At 37.1% G+C, this 18,716-nt stretch overlaps 1 protein-coding gene and 1 long non-coding RNA gene across 18 annotated transcripts in view; one reads left to right on the forward strand and one right to left on the reverse strand.

Annotated features, from left to right (window-relative positions):
• LOC136846693 (uncharacterized) overlaps nucleotides 1–1,149 on the forward strand; it is a 49,573-nt gene extending 48,424 nt beyond the window's left edge. For all 5 annotated transcript variants that reach the window (XR_010855491.1, XR_010855492.1, XR_010855494.1 and 2 more), the window contains one exon: nucleotides 414–1,149. This is a non-coding gene — a long non-coding RNA (uncharacterized lncRNA). The remainder of the gene's footprint in view (nucleotides 1–413) is intronic.
• Nucleotides 1–18,716, reverse strand: part of fray (frayed) — a 353,939-nt gene that overhangs the window by 6,424 nt on the left and 328,799 nt on the right. For all 13 annotated transcript variants that reach the window (XM_067117753.1, XM_067117754.1, XM_067117751.1 and 10 more), the window contains 4 exons: nucleotides 4,356–4,457; nucleotides 1,965–2,447; nucleotides 1,189–1,457; nucleotides 848–1,034 (listed from right to left, as the gene is read on the reverse strand). In XM_067117753.1, coding sequence (XP_066973854.1) covers nucleotides 848–1,034; nucleotides 1,189–1,457; nucleotides 1,965–2,447; nucleotides 4,356–4,457 — 1,041 coding nt within the window. The remainder of the gene's footprint in view (nucleotides 1–847; nucleotides 1,035–1,188; nucleotides 1,458–1,964; nucleotides 2,448–4,355; nucleotides 4,458–18,716) is intronic.

Genomic DNA, 18,716 nt, shown 5'->3' on the forward strand with positions numbered 1-18,716 from the left:
AATAAGTAAAGAGTTGAGTTGAATGGGAATAATTTCAACCTTGCTAGTAGTGTGATGTCCAAGTATGAAATAATGTTACCATGAGGTGTCAGTCATAAGCACGAACCTCTTATGTATCTCATTCCCTAATGGTTTACTAGACGATACAGTTCTTGAAAAAAAGTTAGCATTTTCTCTCAGCTGAGAATTCTGCAGCTAAGGTCAGTCCCCTGGGGTGAAGCTGAAGAATGCTTCCAATTAGTAAGGTTAGAAGGAGAGCACTTCCAGTGAAATATATTTGAGAAATGCAATTCGTTCACTTCCATTAATCATATGCTGCCTTATTTTTGAAGCCTTGTAATGTCAGTTGCACCAAACACATTCTTCTTAAAAAATCCACTATGTGAGATGACCACTTCACCCTCACTTTACAGTGTAACTGCAGGATCAACAGCCGTGCTGAAGTCTTACCAGGATCACCACTTTTGCTGAATTTTAGAAGGATGTAGAAGTACCTTTTATCCTAAATTCATTTATTTTTGCTGAGAGTGCTTTTTGTTTTTATTTATGCACGACAAGTTTAACAAGACTTGGCTTGACACCATCCTTTATTGGTTACTGTGAATTTCCTCTGTAACAGTTTAAATTTCATTTTGTTTTTATTTTGCTTCCTTTTTACATTTGTTCTCTCATATCATTTAGTTTTGAAGTTTCTGTAAGGCTGGGTAACTTGTGAAGCATATTTCAGTTTCACTTGATAGTGCTCATAGTTTGACTAACAGTAATCCAAGAAACACATTAAAATGTTACATGAAATAATATACTTACAACAAAAACTATTCCAAGATTAAAATCTTTTCTTACTCACCAGTCTAAATGTTAGATTTTGACCCAATTCTGGGTGCTGAGTTATTTTATCTAAATTGGCTGCAATAACAATCAAGTCTCTGCCATCAACTAAACCAGCTGCAACTAGCTCAGATGCTACACCTTCTGAGGTATCTCTCCCTACCGTGAACTCAAATCTTATATCATTGAGTTCTCTCTTCTGGTTCCTGAAACAATCAACCATACATTACAAAAAAGACAGAAATGCTAATTATATGCTTAATCTGAGTATAAACTTAATTTCCTACTCATATCAACAGAAATAAAAGTCTTAATCCTGTATTTTATTGTTTAAATTCTGTACAGTCAATGTCTTCTTACCTTACTCTTAGCACCAAGTTAATAGGATCACCCTCAACAGAAATCTGTTGCTGGACGGGAGGGGCAATATATCCCCCAGTTCCTTCAGGTACACCAATTACCTGAGGTACACTAGCTATGGGAACAATTTGAGGCATACCCTGTGGTATAACCTGCTGTACACCTTGGGGCATTGCAGTACCTAGAGGTAAGCTTGTAGGGACTCCTTGTGCAACTGGTGCTGCCATTAAAGGTTGTACAATGCCTGTCATGGACAACATATTTGGAATCTGTTGAAAAGAGAAACTTTAATTAAAAATCAGTCTAAAAATGAGAAGTATAGTTTTTTAATACACAAAAACAATCTACGATGTATTAATTAATAAAACATTCCTAGAACTTCTGACATTTTCACTTGTGCATATTTTGTTGAGAACTAACCAAAAGGTCATGAATTAGCCATTTGAGGAAAAGAACAGAGAAAAACTATATAAATATATAGTAATCTCTCTATTATTTGCTCTTCCAAAATATGCACTGGAAATAATCAAATTTTTTTTCAATTAATGCTAGTGTTGATTAGTTCTGGGACCTACAGCCAATCAGCAACAATGGCTCAAGAGAGAGAGAGAATTATGGCCCACACACTAAAAAAAACATTTCCTGTGCAAAATTATTTTTATATTTTACTTAAAATGCCTTATATTTCATGCAGTTATATGTACCACAGTCAAGAGGTGAATACCACTACTTGAATATATGGGTCACAAAACTGAGGGACAAATCGAAGCACTCACCTGTTGTGGTATAACCCCAACAGGAGTTTGTGGAGGAATCTGCTGCATGGCATACTGTTGAGGAGGTACTGGCTGACCCTGTGAATGCATGGGGACCATAGGCTGCTGTTGTACTGGTACCTGGGGTGCCATGACTTGTGGCTGATACTGTGGAGGATAGCCTTGTTGTGCTATGGACTGGGGATACTGCGCTACCATTTGTGGCTGATACTGAGGTTGCTGCATTTGTTGGTGGGGAGGAACTGGTTGTATTAAAGGGACTGTTGGTGGCTGCTGTGTCTGGGGAGGTACCACTGGACTTGGATGGGTTGGAGTTTGTTGTGTGGGTTGAGGTTGAGGTTGAGGCTGGGGAACTTCATTTGATGGAGGATGCTGCTGCTGCTGCTGCTGCTCTGGCTGTGATGACTGATTGGAATCAGGCTGAGGCTCTGTAGTAGGCTTGTCAGACCCACTTTCTAAACTGCTAGTTGAAGCCTGATCTCCCTGAACACAAAAGCAAAAAAAAATGAATATTTTTCCTACTTACCAAGTTTAAAATATATGTACATGGAAGCGGTTAATTTTCATATCACTATACTATATACAACCACAATTCTGCATGAAATACAAATACAAATCATATTCTGCAAGTTAGAGAAAACAGAACCAGGAAAATTAGATGAAACCACCACTCAAACAGGGATTAACTTGTGGTGCATTAGGGAAATGGATCAACTTAAGCAATATCTGGAGGAAAAAAATGTAAAACATTATCACAAAATCATCATGCTTTTAAATCTCCAATGTGCTTTGTAATAAGTCGTTTCTTCTGTCCTATATAGGGCTGATGCTCAGAAGGGGTTTTCTGCAACTTGACCTTAATACAAAGAATTATCCATGCAAGACAACAAACAACAACAAATTAAATTTGAAATTTAAAACACCTTTAAAATGGATTTAAAATAAATCTCAATGATGCTTTTCATAAACAACTGATAGCAAGATCATCCTAATTCACTGACACATAATTATATCCTACAAACTCCTCCAATCAGATTTCAGAGACAAGTTGTTTATGAATCAATATGTTTTAATTACTGTATTTCTATGGCAGAAACAAGTTAATCATGAAACATGTTACATAAACAGTCATACATGTATACTTAATAAAAATTTGCAATCAATTCGTCCCAGACTAACACATATACCACATTAATATTTGATATGCAGTTAATTCCATTAGTACTATTTCTTTTTATGTGGAAGAATCTGCAGTGTGCCTGGACAGACTTTCTTGGTTCACAGCCACCTGGTTACAATGGAGCATGTACTCTACATTCCTATGAAAGTTCTATAATTTAAAATAGAAAAAATGGAAAAAGCTGGAAGATACAACTAATGCCTTTGATATTAAAAATTTCCAAGCTCATATTCATAATATACATCATTTAGCAATGGTTTCAGACACAGTTCAGATATTCAATTAAAGTTCATACTTTATGAAGGTTAAGGCAATGAAAGATAAGAAACCACACCATACAGGTTTCACAAAAACTCAAGAACCTTTACACTTGGGATGATGCAAATCACACAAGCATAACCACCATCAAGTAAAAATTCTAAAACATGTGCAGACACACAAAGGGAAAGAGAATATAGTACTTTAAAAAGTTAGGCATAAACAAGGAACTGGTAACTTGCATTTAATGAAAAAAGTATTAGATTTCTCTGTATGTAATCAGGATACAAGAAACAATTCTACTTGTCCAAGTGACAATTCTTACCAAACGAAACCTACATGTTTAATATGAGAAACATTAGCAGCAGGAGCTGAATTAATTTTGTTGTCAGCAGGAGAATTATTCTTGGAAGTAGCATTGGGTTTCTGAAATTGTTAAGTTCATTTTGGATAAAGTTTACCCCTAAACAAGCACAATGTTAAAATTTGGGAGTTTTCCATCTTGAATGACATAAAATCTTTTCATTCTCCTTTATAATGTACATCTTACAAATTTAAGGAATTCAAAATATCCATGAATATCTTTTATGCACTACACCATATCTCTTATTTTAAAATACTGCTGCTAATCATATTTTTTTGGCACTGATGCATTGCTTGTTAGGAAAGTAACTATTATGTCTGTGAATTTCCAGTAATATACCCAAAAAGTTGCAATTACTTTATTGATATTGACTACTTTCTACAAAGACTATGCACAACACTGATACTATCACACTATATGCTACCCTCATAAAAATTAGCTTTAAATACAGTAATTCATGTGTTCATCTAAGGTTTAGAATGATTACAAAAATTGTAGAATAAATATCCAATTACATGTTTAACATGATTACCCTTAAAAAATGTCACCCAATCCAACCAAGTAATTAATGAATCCTAATTTTACTTACATCTTCATCCTTGTCTCCTTCTTCATCACTAGACCAGACCCAGTCGCCACTCTGTGTTCTATGTAACCGACCAGATGTACCTGGTTGCCGTCCACGACTTTGCTATAAAGACAATTTCATTGTTACTTCTAAAGGATCTTTTTCTCAAGAAAACCTGACCGACAAAAGTATCAAGCAAATTCTTTTTCATGTTGTAAAGTCACATAAACATTTGAAGATGGAATTTTGGTTACTTTCAAAAACTATGAACACCATAAATGGAGACCACTGCAAACTGCCCAAACGATAGCAAAAATACACTTCCTCCAAGTTGACAGCCCAATAAATTGAACAATTCTTGTTAAAACTACCACTGGTGAAAGAATATCTTTATATAAAATACAGCATACGATAATACCACTGGACTACATTATCTACACTTACATTCATAAACTATAATCGAATCTACAAAACACAATTAAACACCAGTAAGATGTGTTCCTTCTAACTTACAAGTGTTTCATATTTCGTCCGTGGAATCTGTAAGATTCATCACAAAAGCGACAAGTTCCCAGAAGACTTTTTTGTACTCTCTTATTTATTGCTTTTACATGCAGTTAAAAAAAAACTGATAGTTTCAAATGAAAGTAAAACGTCTTTTCCTGAATACTCTTGGAAAAAAGTGCAATCAAGAAGATGAGAATTTTAAACAGACAGGCCTCACTAAAACTTACCACTGGAAATAATGAATGGTCTAAGCAAACAAAACACCACAGTTATCTGAAACACAGCCCAACTAAATAACGATGATTCAGTTACTTTGGTTGGCCCATTGTTTTAGAGAACAATTGCATGGACCTGTAACTTTATCAACTTTTAAAACTATAAAACTATACAGTTTTCAAAAAATAAACGAAATCCTGGTTCCCTTCAGTGTGTAGGGTTCTCGAGAGATTATTACTTATAAATCCTTTCCATGGCCTTTCAAAATGGTATCTCCAAGTAAATTGTGTTGCAATTTAGTTACATCAATGACACTCTCATCTTTGGATGCTAAACTTTGACCATTCTTGTAGTCTAGTCTTCTGACCAAATACAGCTCCAGAGGAATAAACTCATTATCGTGATCGATACTCTGTGGTTTTATCTAAAAAATGCTCTTATTAAATGGCTACAGGTATTTTTAAGGAGACTTAGCAGCTCTAAAGACTATAAAAAAGGTTTGCCTTTCCTTAACTTAGGATTAAGACACGTCAAAACCTAACTTATGTGACTATAGCCTTTTACAAATAATTCTGATAACTTTCATCAGCAAACAGCACTAAATCCTTTGAAATAAAAAAAAAAAATTATATTACTAAACTTGTGATCTAACTGATCAAAATCATACCCTTAGGCTTTGGGACCTGGAAACATATAATTGATCTGTGTATTGTCTGTTTATTTTTTGTATATAAAAATTTACTATTCATTAGGCTTTGCAGCTTTGAAGTTTATCACTACAGTTTTGAAATTGCTTTGTTATTTCAAATTATGTCTTTTTCTGGCAGTATACTGTACATTCCAAAGTCTACATATGAATAACTCTTGCACTCTAAAATGAGGATTATACAAAAGAATGTTTCTTTACACTTTTCTAGAATTGTTATATACATATGTTTTTTGATGAGGATAAAAGGGTAATTTCAAGATCTGAAAGGGATTTTTTCAGTTTTCATCCTATGACAACCTCCATGGGATGCACCAATTTTTCATCAACAGAGGTGCTTTTACATTTGCAACAAACATGGCTTAGCTCATAGCCATTAGTTTTACACCTAATATACCTTTTTAAGGTATTTGCAATAGTCTTAATACACATAGACCCTTATCTTAGAAGAGAATAACCACTCACAACCTGAACATCAAATTGGTAATATATGCAAATGGAGTGTTCTTTAATGTAGACCCCTCCACTATTTGATGATAGCAATAGCGCCACATACTTAGATCTTTTGTTGTTGTTCATTGCTAGAATTCTTGTCTCCTGTTTAAACACCTAGATCCTCCTAGGACCTTTGCAGATCTCAATTACCTAAACAAAATGGAGCAAAGTGGTTGTTTTCCTTCTACTGACAAGGGTAATTATGATTTTGAGCATTGTTTTGAGATACCCTACGGGTCCATCTTTCATATACTATATTTTAATGGAGTAGAAAAAGTGGGTGCCATTCATTTTGCAAAAGCCAGCATTACATTCTCTCGTAGTGTCACAGTGTCACAATGTCTAGTGCCAGAGGTCTTATACCATACACAGCAAAGCCGTGGAACAGTCTTCCTGGGAGTGTGGTAAATGTTAGTGCATCTCATTATGTATGTGTATATACAGTATATTTGTGTGTTTACTTTTTTTATCTATATATTACTCTCTCTTTTCTATGCTTTTGTGGCATACCAAAAAAAAATTACATTAACAAATAAGATTTGGATATTGCTGTGATTTCATCAACAGTAACCTAAGCTCAGGTTACAAGCAAATGATCAGCTCTGGTTGGAAGCATTGGAGCAGCTCAGGCCTTGGTAATGGATTAGCACTGGTTCTCAGAAATAGAGTGGCTCAAGTCCTTACAAAGGGAAAGAAGTACTGGGGTACGTTTGGATCAGAATGACTGGAGCAGCATGGATTCTTAGAACAGAACAGCTCAGATCCTTAAAAGTTGGCAGCACTGGAGCAGCTCGGGTCCTTTATAAGTGGAACAACTCGGGGTTCTTTGAAGAGAAACAGCTGGGTTCTCGAGACTGATCACTGGAACATTTGCTACCACAACTTTCCCTGATCTTGCCAAACAGCCATGTGTGGCAATCACAAGGTTTGCTGTCTCCTCCAGAGGTTGGTCATAGTTCCACATGAATCTCAACTTGAATTGTCATGCATATTAAATAATCGGGTGGAGAAGACCATCCCCTAGGCTTGTGTGAAGAAACGTCATCTCTCTTAGTGATGTGCGAAAAGCAGCCTTGGCAATCAAGTTACGCCAGTGCTGCTGCTTATCTCCCATACAGCAAATAAAAGAGAAAATACTGAGTGTTGAGTGTTTTCTATCTGCAAAACAAAGACAACTCAAAGGAGCAAAGGTGACACAAGTGGTGGGTGATGGAGGAGCACTGCAACTTAGGACTGAGGCACTAGTATGGCTTGGCATGGAGTGGATGACAAGTCTGTCTCAAATTTTCACATAATCTTTGGAGAGGTGCTCCTGAAGTTGACAACAATACACTGCAATAGCTCAAAGATCTCTTTCTTGGCAGCATGAATTGGAACCAGGAAATCAAGAGAAAGATGGGGCCAATCTTTGCAGAAAGGCAGAAGTCTGGCAAGTACATCTGTCCCCAACAAACAGAATGCCAATCAAGAGGGTCCAACCATACTGGCATTCCACAACTCAGCTGATATGCCATGGTAACACAGTAAATTAGTGGAAATATTAAAGTAAAAAGAGTGAACTGAAAAATTCACAAAAAGGGGTGGGGAGCATTCCTTCACAAAGTCCTAAACACTTTGGGGAATATGGTGCTCTTGACCACAGATAAACAAAGAAGTGAGTTGGATTGATAGCTGGGCTTAAACAATACTTGCATTCCCCTTTGGAGAATTTTTCTCAGGGATATTCACGACAAAACGGGCACTAAGCAATGGGTAGCAAAGTCTCTCACTGTAAAAGCATTTGTAGTCAAATAATATGGGTGAATCCATAAGGTTTCCAGATAAAATGAATCACAGGTTTTTTTAATTAAATAAAACTGCAGACATTTCCATGTTCATTAATGGAGACTTCTTATTTATTGAAAGGTGTCACAGTGAATCTACACTAAAGGAAGGTTTGGGACCAACAATGCTTACTACCCAGTACTGAATAATGTATCTTCTACAGTTCTACTGCCTATCTGTTATGGGCTGGAATTAAATGTGACACTTAGGCCAAGGGCCAAGTGCTTGGACCTATGAGGTCATTCAGCACTGAAAGGGAAATTTAAAGTAAAAAGGTATTAAAGGTGTAACAGGAGGAAAACCTCACAGTTGCACTATGAAACAATTGTTAGAAGAGGGTGGGAAGTAAGATAGAAGAAAGAGAATATGAATGGAGGTACAGTTAAAGGAATGAAAGGGGTTGCAGCTAGGGACTGAAGGGACTATGCAAAGAACCTTGAGTAATGCCTACAGTGCACCACATGAGGTGCACTGATGGCACTAACCCCGTACAGGGCCTAACAATTATGGACCAGTATGTATGTAATATTTTTAAGTAGCATAGATGTGTTTATGTTTGGACATTATGCATTAAAAAATGGGGTGAGGGAATTGGATTATATTAGGTTTTATTATAGGGTTCTAAACTGGGAATAGCCATGTCTGCTGTCTATGTAAATGTCTCTCTGCTAAAATAACTTTCTAACTGGCATACTTACTTGTTAGTTTACTGTATTGTGCAAAATATATTTAAAACACCAGGATGTAAGGATAAGGATGGGTCACCACTTCCATCCTGTACAGATTAACTTGGAGAAGATAAAAAAGCTGCAATGCATATCAGTCAATTACAAACTGAATCAAGACTTCATACACACCTGCAAGGAATCTGCTGTCTCAAAAGCACAATCACACAGCAAACCAAGCCATGCATCTTAAAATTTGTGAGTGGTGATTGTGTTTCCCTTAAGGTTTTTATCTTCCCCTGTAAGTTGGCTGCCTTCAACCAAATTTCAAATTTTCAATTTCCTCTGGCCTTCATGATAAAGGCAAGCCAAAGCCTCTCAATAAGGTGAAATTATGAGTGAGTGACCGAATCAAGGGCTTACACATACACATGTATGTTGGATATGGGAACTTGTTCAGCGCTGTTTTGAGCAGAGGTTTATCTTTCATCATACACATGGTTTATGACAACTGATGCTTTCTATGCAACAGATGCTTGCTTTCAAGGACAAGGTACAGTCATATATTGCATTTGAGGAGACAAGGCGTCTACTGCAATTGCCAACTTACATTTTCTAATACCATACCTAAAAATGATACCAGAGTGAATAGTTTTTATATGCTTTATTTCCAATAGAGTAACCCCAAAATATGTGTTTATGCTAAATCATCATTAGTTTTCACCTTCAAAGAACAAATGTGAAGTACCGAAAAGTTTTTTTACAAAAATTAAGTATTAGTCTAAATGTTTTTTAAACTTTACAAACTTATAATGTACCCCACAACCAGTTTTACTAAATACTAAAGTTTCTTACAATATACTCTGGACAATTTCAAGATGCTTTGCTGAACTGACCTTGCAGAGATGGGCAGTATTAGTTTTAGCTGTGCAGGAGTGAGATGAGTTGGGGGTGGGTGCTACTAGTAGTGTGTTTAAGTACTGGACATAAAATAGTCAACTTGCATGCAGCATATATTTCTCATATGCCCTTTTGTATTAGCTCTTTGTCTCAAGATCTTCTGTGATTGCTATAACCTTGTGCATTTAATGTGATTGTGGTACCTGATTATTTCATGACATTACATGTCTTGTATTCCATATAACCTCTAAATTCTTTCTTGAAAGAATGTGCAAAGACAATGGTTTTCTATGGAGCATTTAATATTTCTACCTGCTAAATAAATCAGTGGTCTAAGAGCTTAATATTAGTCAGGTGCTAACAAAACCATACCAGAGTGTAGGCCTGAAAAATATTTCCTTTTCATCCATCACTAAAAACTAGCCCATTTCATGCAATGAAATAAAATCCCTCATGCAAAAGAAACCAGTCATCCAGTAATCCTGCAGGACAGACCCTGGAGTCTCAAGCACCCAGATTAGTTATTCTTCATGTGTCTGATCCTGAGCTTTGAGAAGGTGGGGTTGGGGGAGGGAACTCTTACTACAGGTTATGGGTTTATATGAACAAACAGGTTATGGGTTTATATGAACAAATTCCACAATAAACCCATTATTTACCAGTAGTCAGAATTGCAATTTAGATAGTGATCACATGTGCTAAGGGCCCTAGACTGGCATGTGAGACCTAAAGAATCTATTTGGAAGGACCTTGGAAATAAATTTATGCTTCTGAGATAGCTTGTAATTCCATGTCAGACCCAACTGGCAGTGCTGTAGGCTGGAAGAACTGTGCTACCAAAGGCTTCTCTCCCTTAAGTGAATGATATAACACACACTATAGGAGTGACATAGATGCAATAATTCTGGAGATCCTACATCGTAGTTTATGCCAAATGGATAAGAAAATGAGAGGGTGAATCACAGGCAAAATAAGTTTCCCCAAGCAGGAACCATCTGTCCCACTGCTACCAAAAGGGCATATGTAAATAGAATTTACTGAATCATCTGTGTCACCTTCCATTAGCCTGCAAACCATTTTCCCCATCCAGATGAATGCTATGCAAGCTATTGCCCAGACAGACGGATAAAAAAAAAAAAAAAAAAAAAAAAAAACACTCTACTGTAGTTTGTTGAAAAGCAGTGAAATTATGCTGCTTTGCCATCTTTAATTGCTATCAGGCCTTAAACAACACCAGTTACATTAGAATGCTAAAAGAACTTGCTTCTTTGAAACTCCTTATAAGAAAATGTCTTGGAGTGTTACAAAAATTCTTGGCTCTGAATGATAGTCACATTGGTCTTTATGGGCTACGAGAACCCTCTAGGTACTGGCAGGGTACAAGAGTGACGAAGAGGTGAAGGGCACAGTGGTAAGCATAGGGAATGGTCAAGTGACAAGTTGTGCAGTTTCAAGACCATCTGGGTTGTCAGAAATGCCCCTTGGGTCAATTGTGGGGCAAGATACTGCCTACTTACTTCATAAAAGAGGGTGTCCTATTCAAATGGCCTGTAGCCTGTAGATAACTAACTGCTACTGAAAGGTATGCGGAACTGTTATCACTTCGGTATGGGAATCCAAGTCTCTAGAGGAAATCCTTGCTCCAAGGGCAACATCTGAATCTCTCCTGCTGTTGAACAAACAAGATGACAACCGTGCAACCTTATCAAAGAAGTTGATTCCTTGAATGGCTTCAAAATCTGTATCACCTAACCAATTAAGAGCACCAATTGTGCTTCATTCCCTGGAGGACCTGAACTAAAACTTGGCAAGTAACCACCTTGGGCCTGCTGATTTCTACCCCACAGCACAAACACTGACTGCACACATCAGCACCAATATTGCCATGATGTGTCCCGTATGTTTTCTAATTTTATGCAAAAATATTCACCAGCCATGAACTAGACAGATAAGAACTCTTGCCTCCTGAATACATAACTGATTTGGAAAATAACTTCCTGCCTGGGGTCTTGTCAAAGGCAACCTGACTACAAACTGGAAGCAAAAAATTTCTGTCCTACCTCCTCCTACCTGTGAAGCAAGTGCTTCAATCATCAAGCTGATAAGGTAAAAGACACTGCCTAAAATATCCATAAATCTAAGAGGATGCCACTCATTCAAATTGTTGTATGGTGAGTAAGTCCTTTGCTTTTGCTATCAATACATCCATACTTTTGTCACCATGAAGGTATCCGTAAGCTACATACTTGTAAACCCATAACTTATCCTGGAACTGCATAAAACTATTAATGGTGGGAGGGGGTGGTAATCACAACCAATTCATTGAAGAGTGATCCTCTCAAGACCAGCAGACAAAGTGCAATTGGTTCAATAATTGTGCTTTATCCATGAGAAACTGGACAATAAAACCAAGAAACTTTTGAGTTAAGGGAGGACTGTAGCAAGAGAGAGAGGTTAATGTGAAGATTCCATTCCTGGCCTACCAGGACGAACAATCTGCGCTTCCTTAGTTGCAGCGCCTTGATATGTCCAACAGGGGATGGTGGGACCAAAGCTTTCGACATCACCAGGAAAATGAGTAGCACTTTGCAGTGTAAGGAAAAAGCCTGGCAGCCCTGTCAACACCTAACAAAAGAAAATTTCTTGTAATAGGAGTAAAGGTGCTCTCAGTGATGAGTGGGCAATCCAAGCTGAGATTCATACTAAGGAGTAATTTTATGTTTTCTTCTACTAAACTGAATTCATACAAGCTCATTACTAAGACTACATGTAATGAATTGTATTAAGAAAGATAACTGCCATTAACTTTTGAGTTTCAATTGAAAACTGTATGGAGACAGAAAAATGCTGAGGCAAGATATGCCAAGTAAGTATAAACTTGTCTTACCTATAAACTGAAAAAGAAATTTTGTCTGCACAGCAGCATGCACAACAAGCAAGGTTGAGAAAACCAGTACTAATCAAAATTAAAATCCATCTTAAGCTAAAGAAAGGGATGAGAATGCAAATGAATTTCTTAATGACAGCATAAAATTCATATGAAAATTAAGAAAATGCTATATTCAAATGAATTTCTTAATGACAGCACAAAATTCATAAGAAAATTACCATGATTAACAAACTAACAATTCTGAGTGTAAGATCCCTGTACAGGTACAGGGACTCTAGGGAGAGGTGGCATTTGGTCACTCCAAGGATGGAGGTGCACCATTCTGAACACTGAGATACTTCCTTGCAGCCCTCTCTGCTTCACGACAGTTTGGTGCCTGTGTCGGTTGTACCCCCAAAGCATCCAGCGGCAAAGCTACATGGAGGTGTCACTCAGATCTCAAAGCAGGGAAGGGCGACATGGCTGAGTTATGGGGAATGGGTGGTATCAGTCTTCAAAATTGGATACAACTTCTGTTCAAGGACCAGAGACCCTTCTTTCCCTAGAACTGATCCTCTTCCTGCCCTACAAGGCCAACTCCACCAAAGACATTGCCTTATGGACAGAGATGTGGACACTGGTTCAAAAAGGGTCAGTCGAGATCTTGCAGTATCCTTCCTGGGTTTCTACAGCCACCTTTTTCTAGTGGAAAAGGCTTCACGGAGTTGGACACCAGTTATAAACCTTTCAGCACTGAATAATTACATCCCTCAGCCACCATTCACAATGGAAACTGCCTGTTCAGTGTTGGACTCCGTCAGGAAGGGAAACTACATGATAAGAAGACAAATTGTTATTCATATTATCATGAAGGCAAAAATGCACATTATAATCCATTAGTACTTCACATGCATGGGGTGATCCTGAAGTGTCAGGCAACCATCAGAGTCATTATTCTTGAGTCTGCAACAGTGTGAATAACTATTGTCTTCATTGCTTCAGTGGGTTCCTCAGATAATGATTCCTCTTTATTTCTTTTCTTATACTGTGTATTTTTGATTACACATAAGTATTATGAAAGCAAAAATACACAATATAAGAAAATAAATAAAAGGGAATCTCAATCTAAGAAACCCACTGAGGCAATAAAAACAATAACAGTTCATACTGTCGCAGACGTAAGAAAAATGACTGATGGTTGCCCGAGACTTCAGGATCATCCCATGCATGTGAAGTGCTACTGGATGACTACCATAACTTTAAAAAAAGAGGTGGTTTCTGGGATTCCTTTTGACGTCTAAGAAATTGAATAATTATAAGCTGGGGGTTTGTTGTGAAACAACTTTTTCATTTAATAAAAATTTCCCATCAGTAACACCCAAGTCAAACTTCTCAACTTTTTTTTTGTGTAAAATGTAGGTAGAGGTTGCTTATAACTGGAACTTAGCACAAAACTTAAGCTAGGATGGACGGATGGATGGACGGACTAAACATTATATCCCTTCATCTACTCTGTTGGGCACAGGGATAATAAACACTATCTCACCTCTAAAAAAATTTTATAACATGATGATGAAGGACAAAAGGTAACAAAGATTCTGGTGTTCTTGCCTCTAAGTAGCTAAGTAGCCATGGTTGCTTTGCCTATTCAGGGCTTATAAGAGAAAATATTTGGATATGTTTTTAACCACATTATAAGCAAGACAGATTAACAATGAACCATCATAAAGCTTTATTCTACTATCGGATGGATATATGTCAACCTTTTTGTAAGATATCACAAAAAGATGTTATCTATTCTCAGAATTGGTTGCACTCAATTGACCCATATGTATCTGAAGACTAATCTGCATGTCCCAATTTGAAGATGCAGAACAACATAAATATTTTTCGTGATTATCAAGTTTACACCCAACATTAAATATCAAGTACTGGAAGCAAGTCCTTAAACAAAGTTTTGATGAACTGTTAAAGAACTGTAATTTGTTAAATAGGATCTAATATCTTCACTAAGAACAAACCCTTCTGGCCAGCCATATGAAAAATAAGAACGTCATACTAATATGCGCCTTTCTCAAAAACAAATCATGATTTGCAAAATAATACAATAAATAAAAAAATTACTTTGCCATAAATAAATACAAAAATTACTTAGTCAAAAAACAGTAAGAAAATGAGAGTATGCAGTTCTGTATTGCTTTCCACTCCTTACTGGGAGAAGTCATGATGAAAATCAAAGGAAACCAAAGTTATTTGCGTGTCTACATGAAAGTAATAAATTAATGTATGCTTCACACTGAAACCATGTATGAGCAAGTGCAGAAAACTGTTTTTACAACGAAAGATTTTCAAACAAATCCGTCAATCATACACATGCCTTATATATATGCCTATATTTGTGTCCCAATGCTCCTGGGATCACCATTCTTGCCAGTCAAACAGAAGGCAGCCTGCACCCTCTGAATCCTCTTGTATGCATCAACCAGTAATCTTTCTTTTATATGAAAACTGAATGCCAGGCAGCATGATTCAAGGAGCTGGAAGGAAGGCACTCACTGATCAATGGATTGTTACTGAAATTTAGTTTGTTTCATTACAACCCCATAAACATATATCTCCAGAGGCCAAAATTCTTTTTTCCAAAGGGTGTTTGTGTGTACTTGTAGGATACAGTAAAACACCTGGAGACTTGAAGTGCCCAGAATCAAGTCATTAGTAGCTTAAACATTTGAAAAAGCTATGGTGAAAAACCCATAGAATGTAATGCAAGAAGTTCATGTCAGTATGTGCATCAGAACTGGAAAATAAAACACGATGAAAATGAAGTCAAAGTGGTCAATTACCCTGGAAGACTAAACTACATGTAAAAACAAGAGGACCAGCATGAAGTTTTTACCTTTCCACTAAGTTGTTGCCCTTCAAGTAACTGGTCTTCCAACAGGTAAAGCCTGATAACTCTCACTGTAAAGAGCAACCAGTCCTGTCTCTTTGCTGGTGACAGGATAAGAAAAGAATGGTGAAAGATGTTGGGACAAGTCCTTGGCTATTTGTTGACTGGGCTTTTATAAAAAGTCAGGAACTAACAACAACTTCCAGATGAAAAATTCTAATGTATGATCTTCCAGGGCATCTATAAGATGCAAACAACAACAGAGTCCTCACACTGAAGTCTGGAAATAAACTGTTAACTGGGCTCTTCAGGGTGCTACATAAAGCAATCACAGGTGAGGATGGCAACCTAATATTAAGGTCTGAGCAACGCGAGAGGAACCTTCCTTCCTGAATATCATACACTCCAATATGAGAGGACAGATTTACCTCCCTTATAGAAGGAAACAGACAACCTCCTGTGTTAAATAAAAAAAAATAGGAAGATGGTGTGGCACAGGTTGCTAGTTGCAATGCTGCTATTCTTCAAGTTGCTGGATAACCTCTGGCTTGGAGTCGAGGATTTCTAACTTGCCTACACAGTACAAGTGTCCTTACCTGGGAAACTTATTTCTAGGCAACAGATTCCAGGGACTGGTTGCCACCATGGAGAGCTGACTGGTCAACCATCCTTGCTGTGATTAAAAGAGAGCCATTAGAATCATGTTCCAAGCACCTAGAGGTGCAGAGTTTCCCCCAGACGCCACTTGAAACAGTCATGCAGGAGAAGGATGACAATGAAGAGCTCATCCAAGGATAATGCATATAATGTATCCTCCCAATCACTAGGTTTATTTTGGGATGGACTATACCAGGGAAGTTTTTAGATGAGGCTCCCCATAAAATGATCTACCAAGGGCAAGCCCTACAAAAGTAAAAACCTGTACAGATCACAGAGTCCTCGGACCATCATCACAATAGTACCAGTTTCTTCAAATGAACCTGTCAGTCAACAACTGTGTTGCCCAAGTCTAAAGATGAACCGTTCTCCCTTAGTGCCTCTTGGAACACATTGTTGCTGCTAGGTTTCTTCTGTCACGTCCAATGGAGAGACAACAAAACTTTTTCTTGCCACTGTCATATCAAGTGTAACTTCAAAGGGTCTCAATCAGTCCCTCTTTAGAAATGGATGAGTCACTGTTGGAATCCTAACTACAGGGGAATGGCCAAGTTCAATGTTTTTGGGCTCGACTATTACCCACACAATCTACTCAACAGCCAGATTGGTGATGGTCACAGTTGTGGCCACTAATAACAGAAGACAACTTGTAGCAGTGGCAGCTAAAGTATGACTGTCTGCTGGCATCTAGGCTGGCACACTCATGCAAGAGGGTCTAACTCTAACAGGGAAAACCTGGGCTGCTAATACATGTCTACTACCTCTAACAAGGAAGACCTGGGCAGCTAATATGTGAAATAAAAAATCCTATCAAATCAATAATATACTGGAAAAACAGTATTGAAAATTAGGCATAATTACCAATAGTAACTGATACACTAATTAAAAATAACAGATACAAGAAAAATCTATTAGTGCAAAAGATATATGTAAAATAACCTCCCTAGAGATAATGAACCTTGTTAATTCTAGGAGGGTAAAATCAGAAAAACAGAGGAGGTAAAAATATGGTAAATAAACAAAATTTACCAAAGCCTAAAGCTAAAAAGAAAACAATACTGAGTCTTATTCTTCACTTTATTTTTAAAAAATAAGAAGATAATAAGGAAGTGATTGGGGCAAGTGGTAACTCTCTCCAGAGCACTAATTATGCAACTGCTCATTAGCTTACCTATGTTACCATTTTGTGTCAAACTGAAAATAAGTTACCACTTAGCTCACTATTGAACAACCAGACTATACCAGCATCTCAACAGTACTTACTAAAGGCGAATGTAGTACAGATAGAACCTAAGTGAAAAGGGCCAAAACAAATGATTTCAAATGAGAAAAACAGGAAAATAGCTAGTGTTAAGTGCCTGAAAAGTGATCCCCAGAAAGGTAAATACCTGGGAAATGAAAGCAGGGCTGTTAACAGCACCTCAAGATCATGAAAATAAGGTTTTTGATTGATACAAACCACAGGATCCAGGGAGCATATGCATATTGGGACTATCCTTTTCTTCTGTCTGACAACCAAAAGACTGGTTCTCCCGGAAACACTCAGGACAGAAATACAGGAATATATGATTAATAAGAGTGTGGTGAAAGACACATTATAATACAAGCATGCACACACACCTCACAGTTAGTGAGAAATAAAATGAGAAAACAATGAAAGGAAAGCAAGAAAAGAAGTACCACTAGCCCAAGTAAACTGAAGTGGTGTATCTGTGAAAAACATTACTGTATACAGAAAACTAAGAGCAATGTCATGGCCACATGCTCTTCAGTTATGCAGGAAAAGCCAGAGATTTTTGCATCCGGAGAAACCATGAACCATGTTAAGCTCCCATCATGATCATAGTTTTAAGAGACAATATATAATTATGCAACCTTAAAGACACAAAAGCATCAGCCCACTTCTAGATCATGTACAATAACTATACACTCTAATTACACTATCTTGGTAAACTTTTGAGTTGAAATACAGAGGAATGCAAAATTTGTTTCATTACAAAGTACTATACATACAATCATATAAAACTGAACATGACAAGCACATCTCCTCCAACAACAACAAAATATATAAAGGTGTGTAGACAACATAAGAAATAGTATCCAGTGAGTATAGAAGTGTATTACTATGGATAATATGATTTGCTATACTAGAAAAGCAGTGGTCTAAGTCCTTAGGAATAATCTAGAAAATTCCACACAACAAAATTCTCAAAATAAGTAATCCAAGTAGTTATCAAAAACATCATTTTAACATCTTTGCTCCATACATACAAACCTCTCATTATTACTTATGCTTTAATAACAGTTAAGAGCAGAAGTAAGTGTTAAACATGCCCTAAATTACTGAAGTTGTGTTTAATGATGGGAAACATCTGAGCCATGGGGAAATCTCTCTCATGCCAAGCACTCTTATCCAATGATCCCCTCTTTGGACCAAGCTTCTACCCAACTGAGAGGGGCCGGGAAGCTGATACTAAAGTACAAGTAAAAGGTAAGTAACTATGGAATATAAAAGTGAATGAAAATTTCATCAGTGTTCATATCAATTACAGGCACCCAATGTTCAATAGCTGTCAAGGTGGAGATAATAAATTCAAGTCCTTCAACTGCCATTTCACTTACTGCAGATTACTAGGTAAATACATGGTGACCT

The sequence above is a fragment of the Macrobrachium rosenbergii genome, chromosome 15 (assembly GCF_040412425.1).
Source record: "Macrobrachium rosenbergii isolate ZJJX-2024 chromosome 15, ASM4041242v1, whole genome shotgun sequence".
NCBI lineage: Eukaryota > Metazoa > Arthropoda > Malacostraca > Decapoda > Palaemonidae > Macrobrachium > Macrobrachium rosenbergii.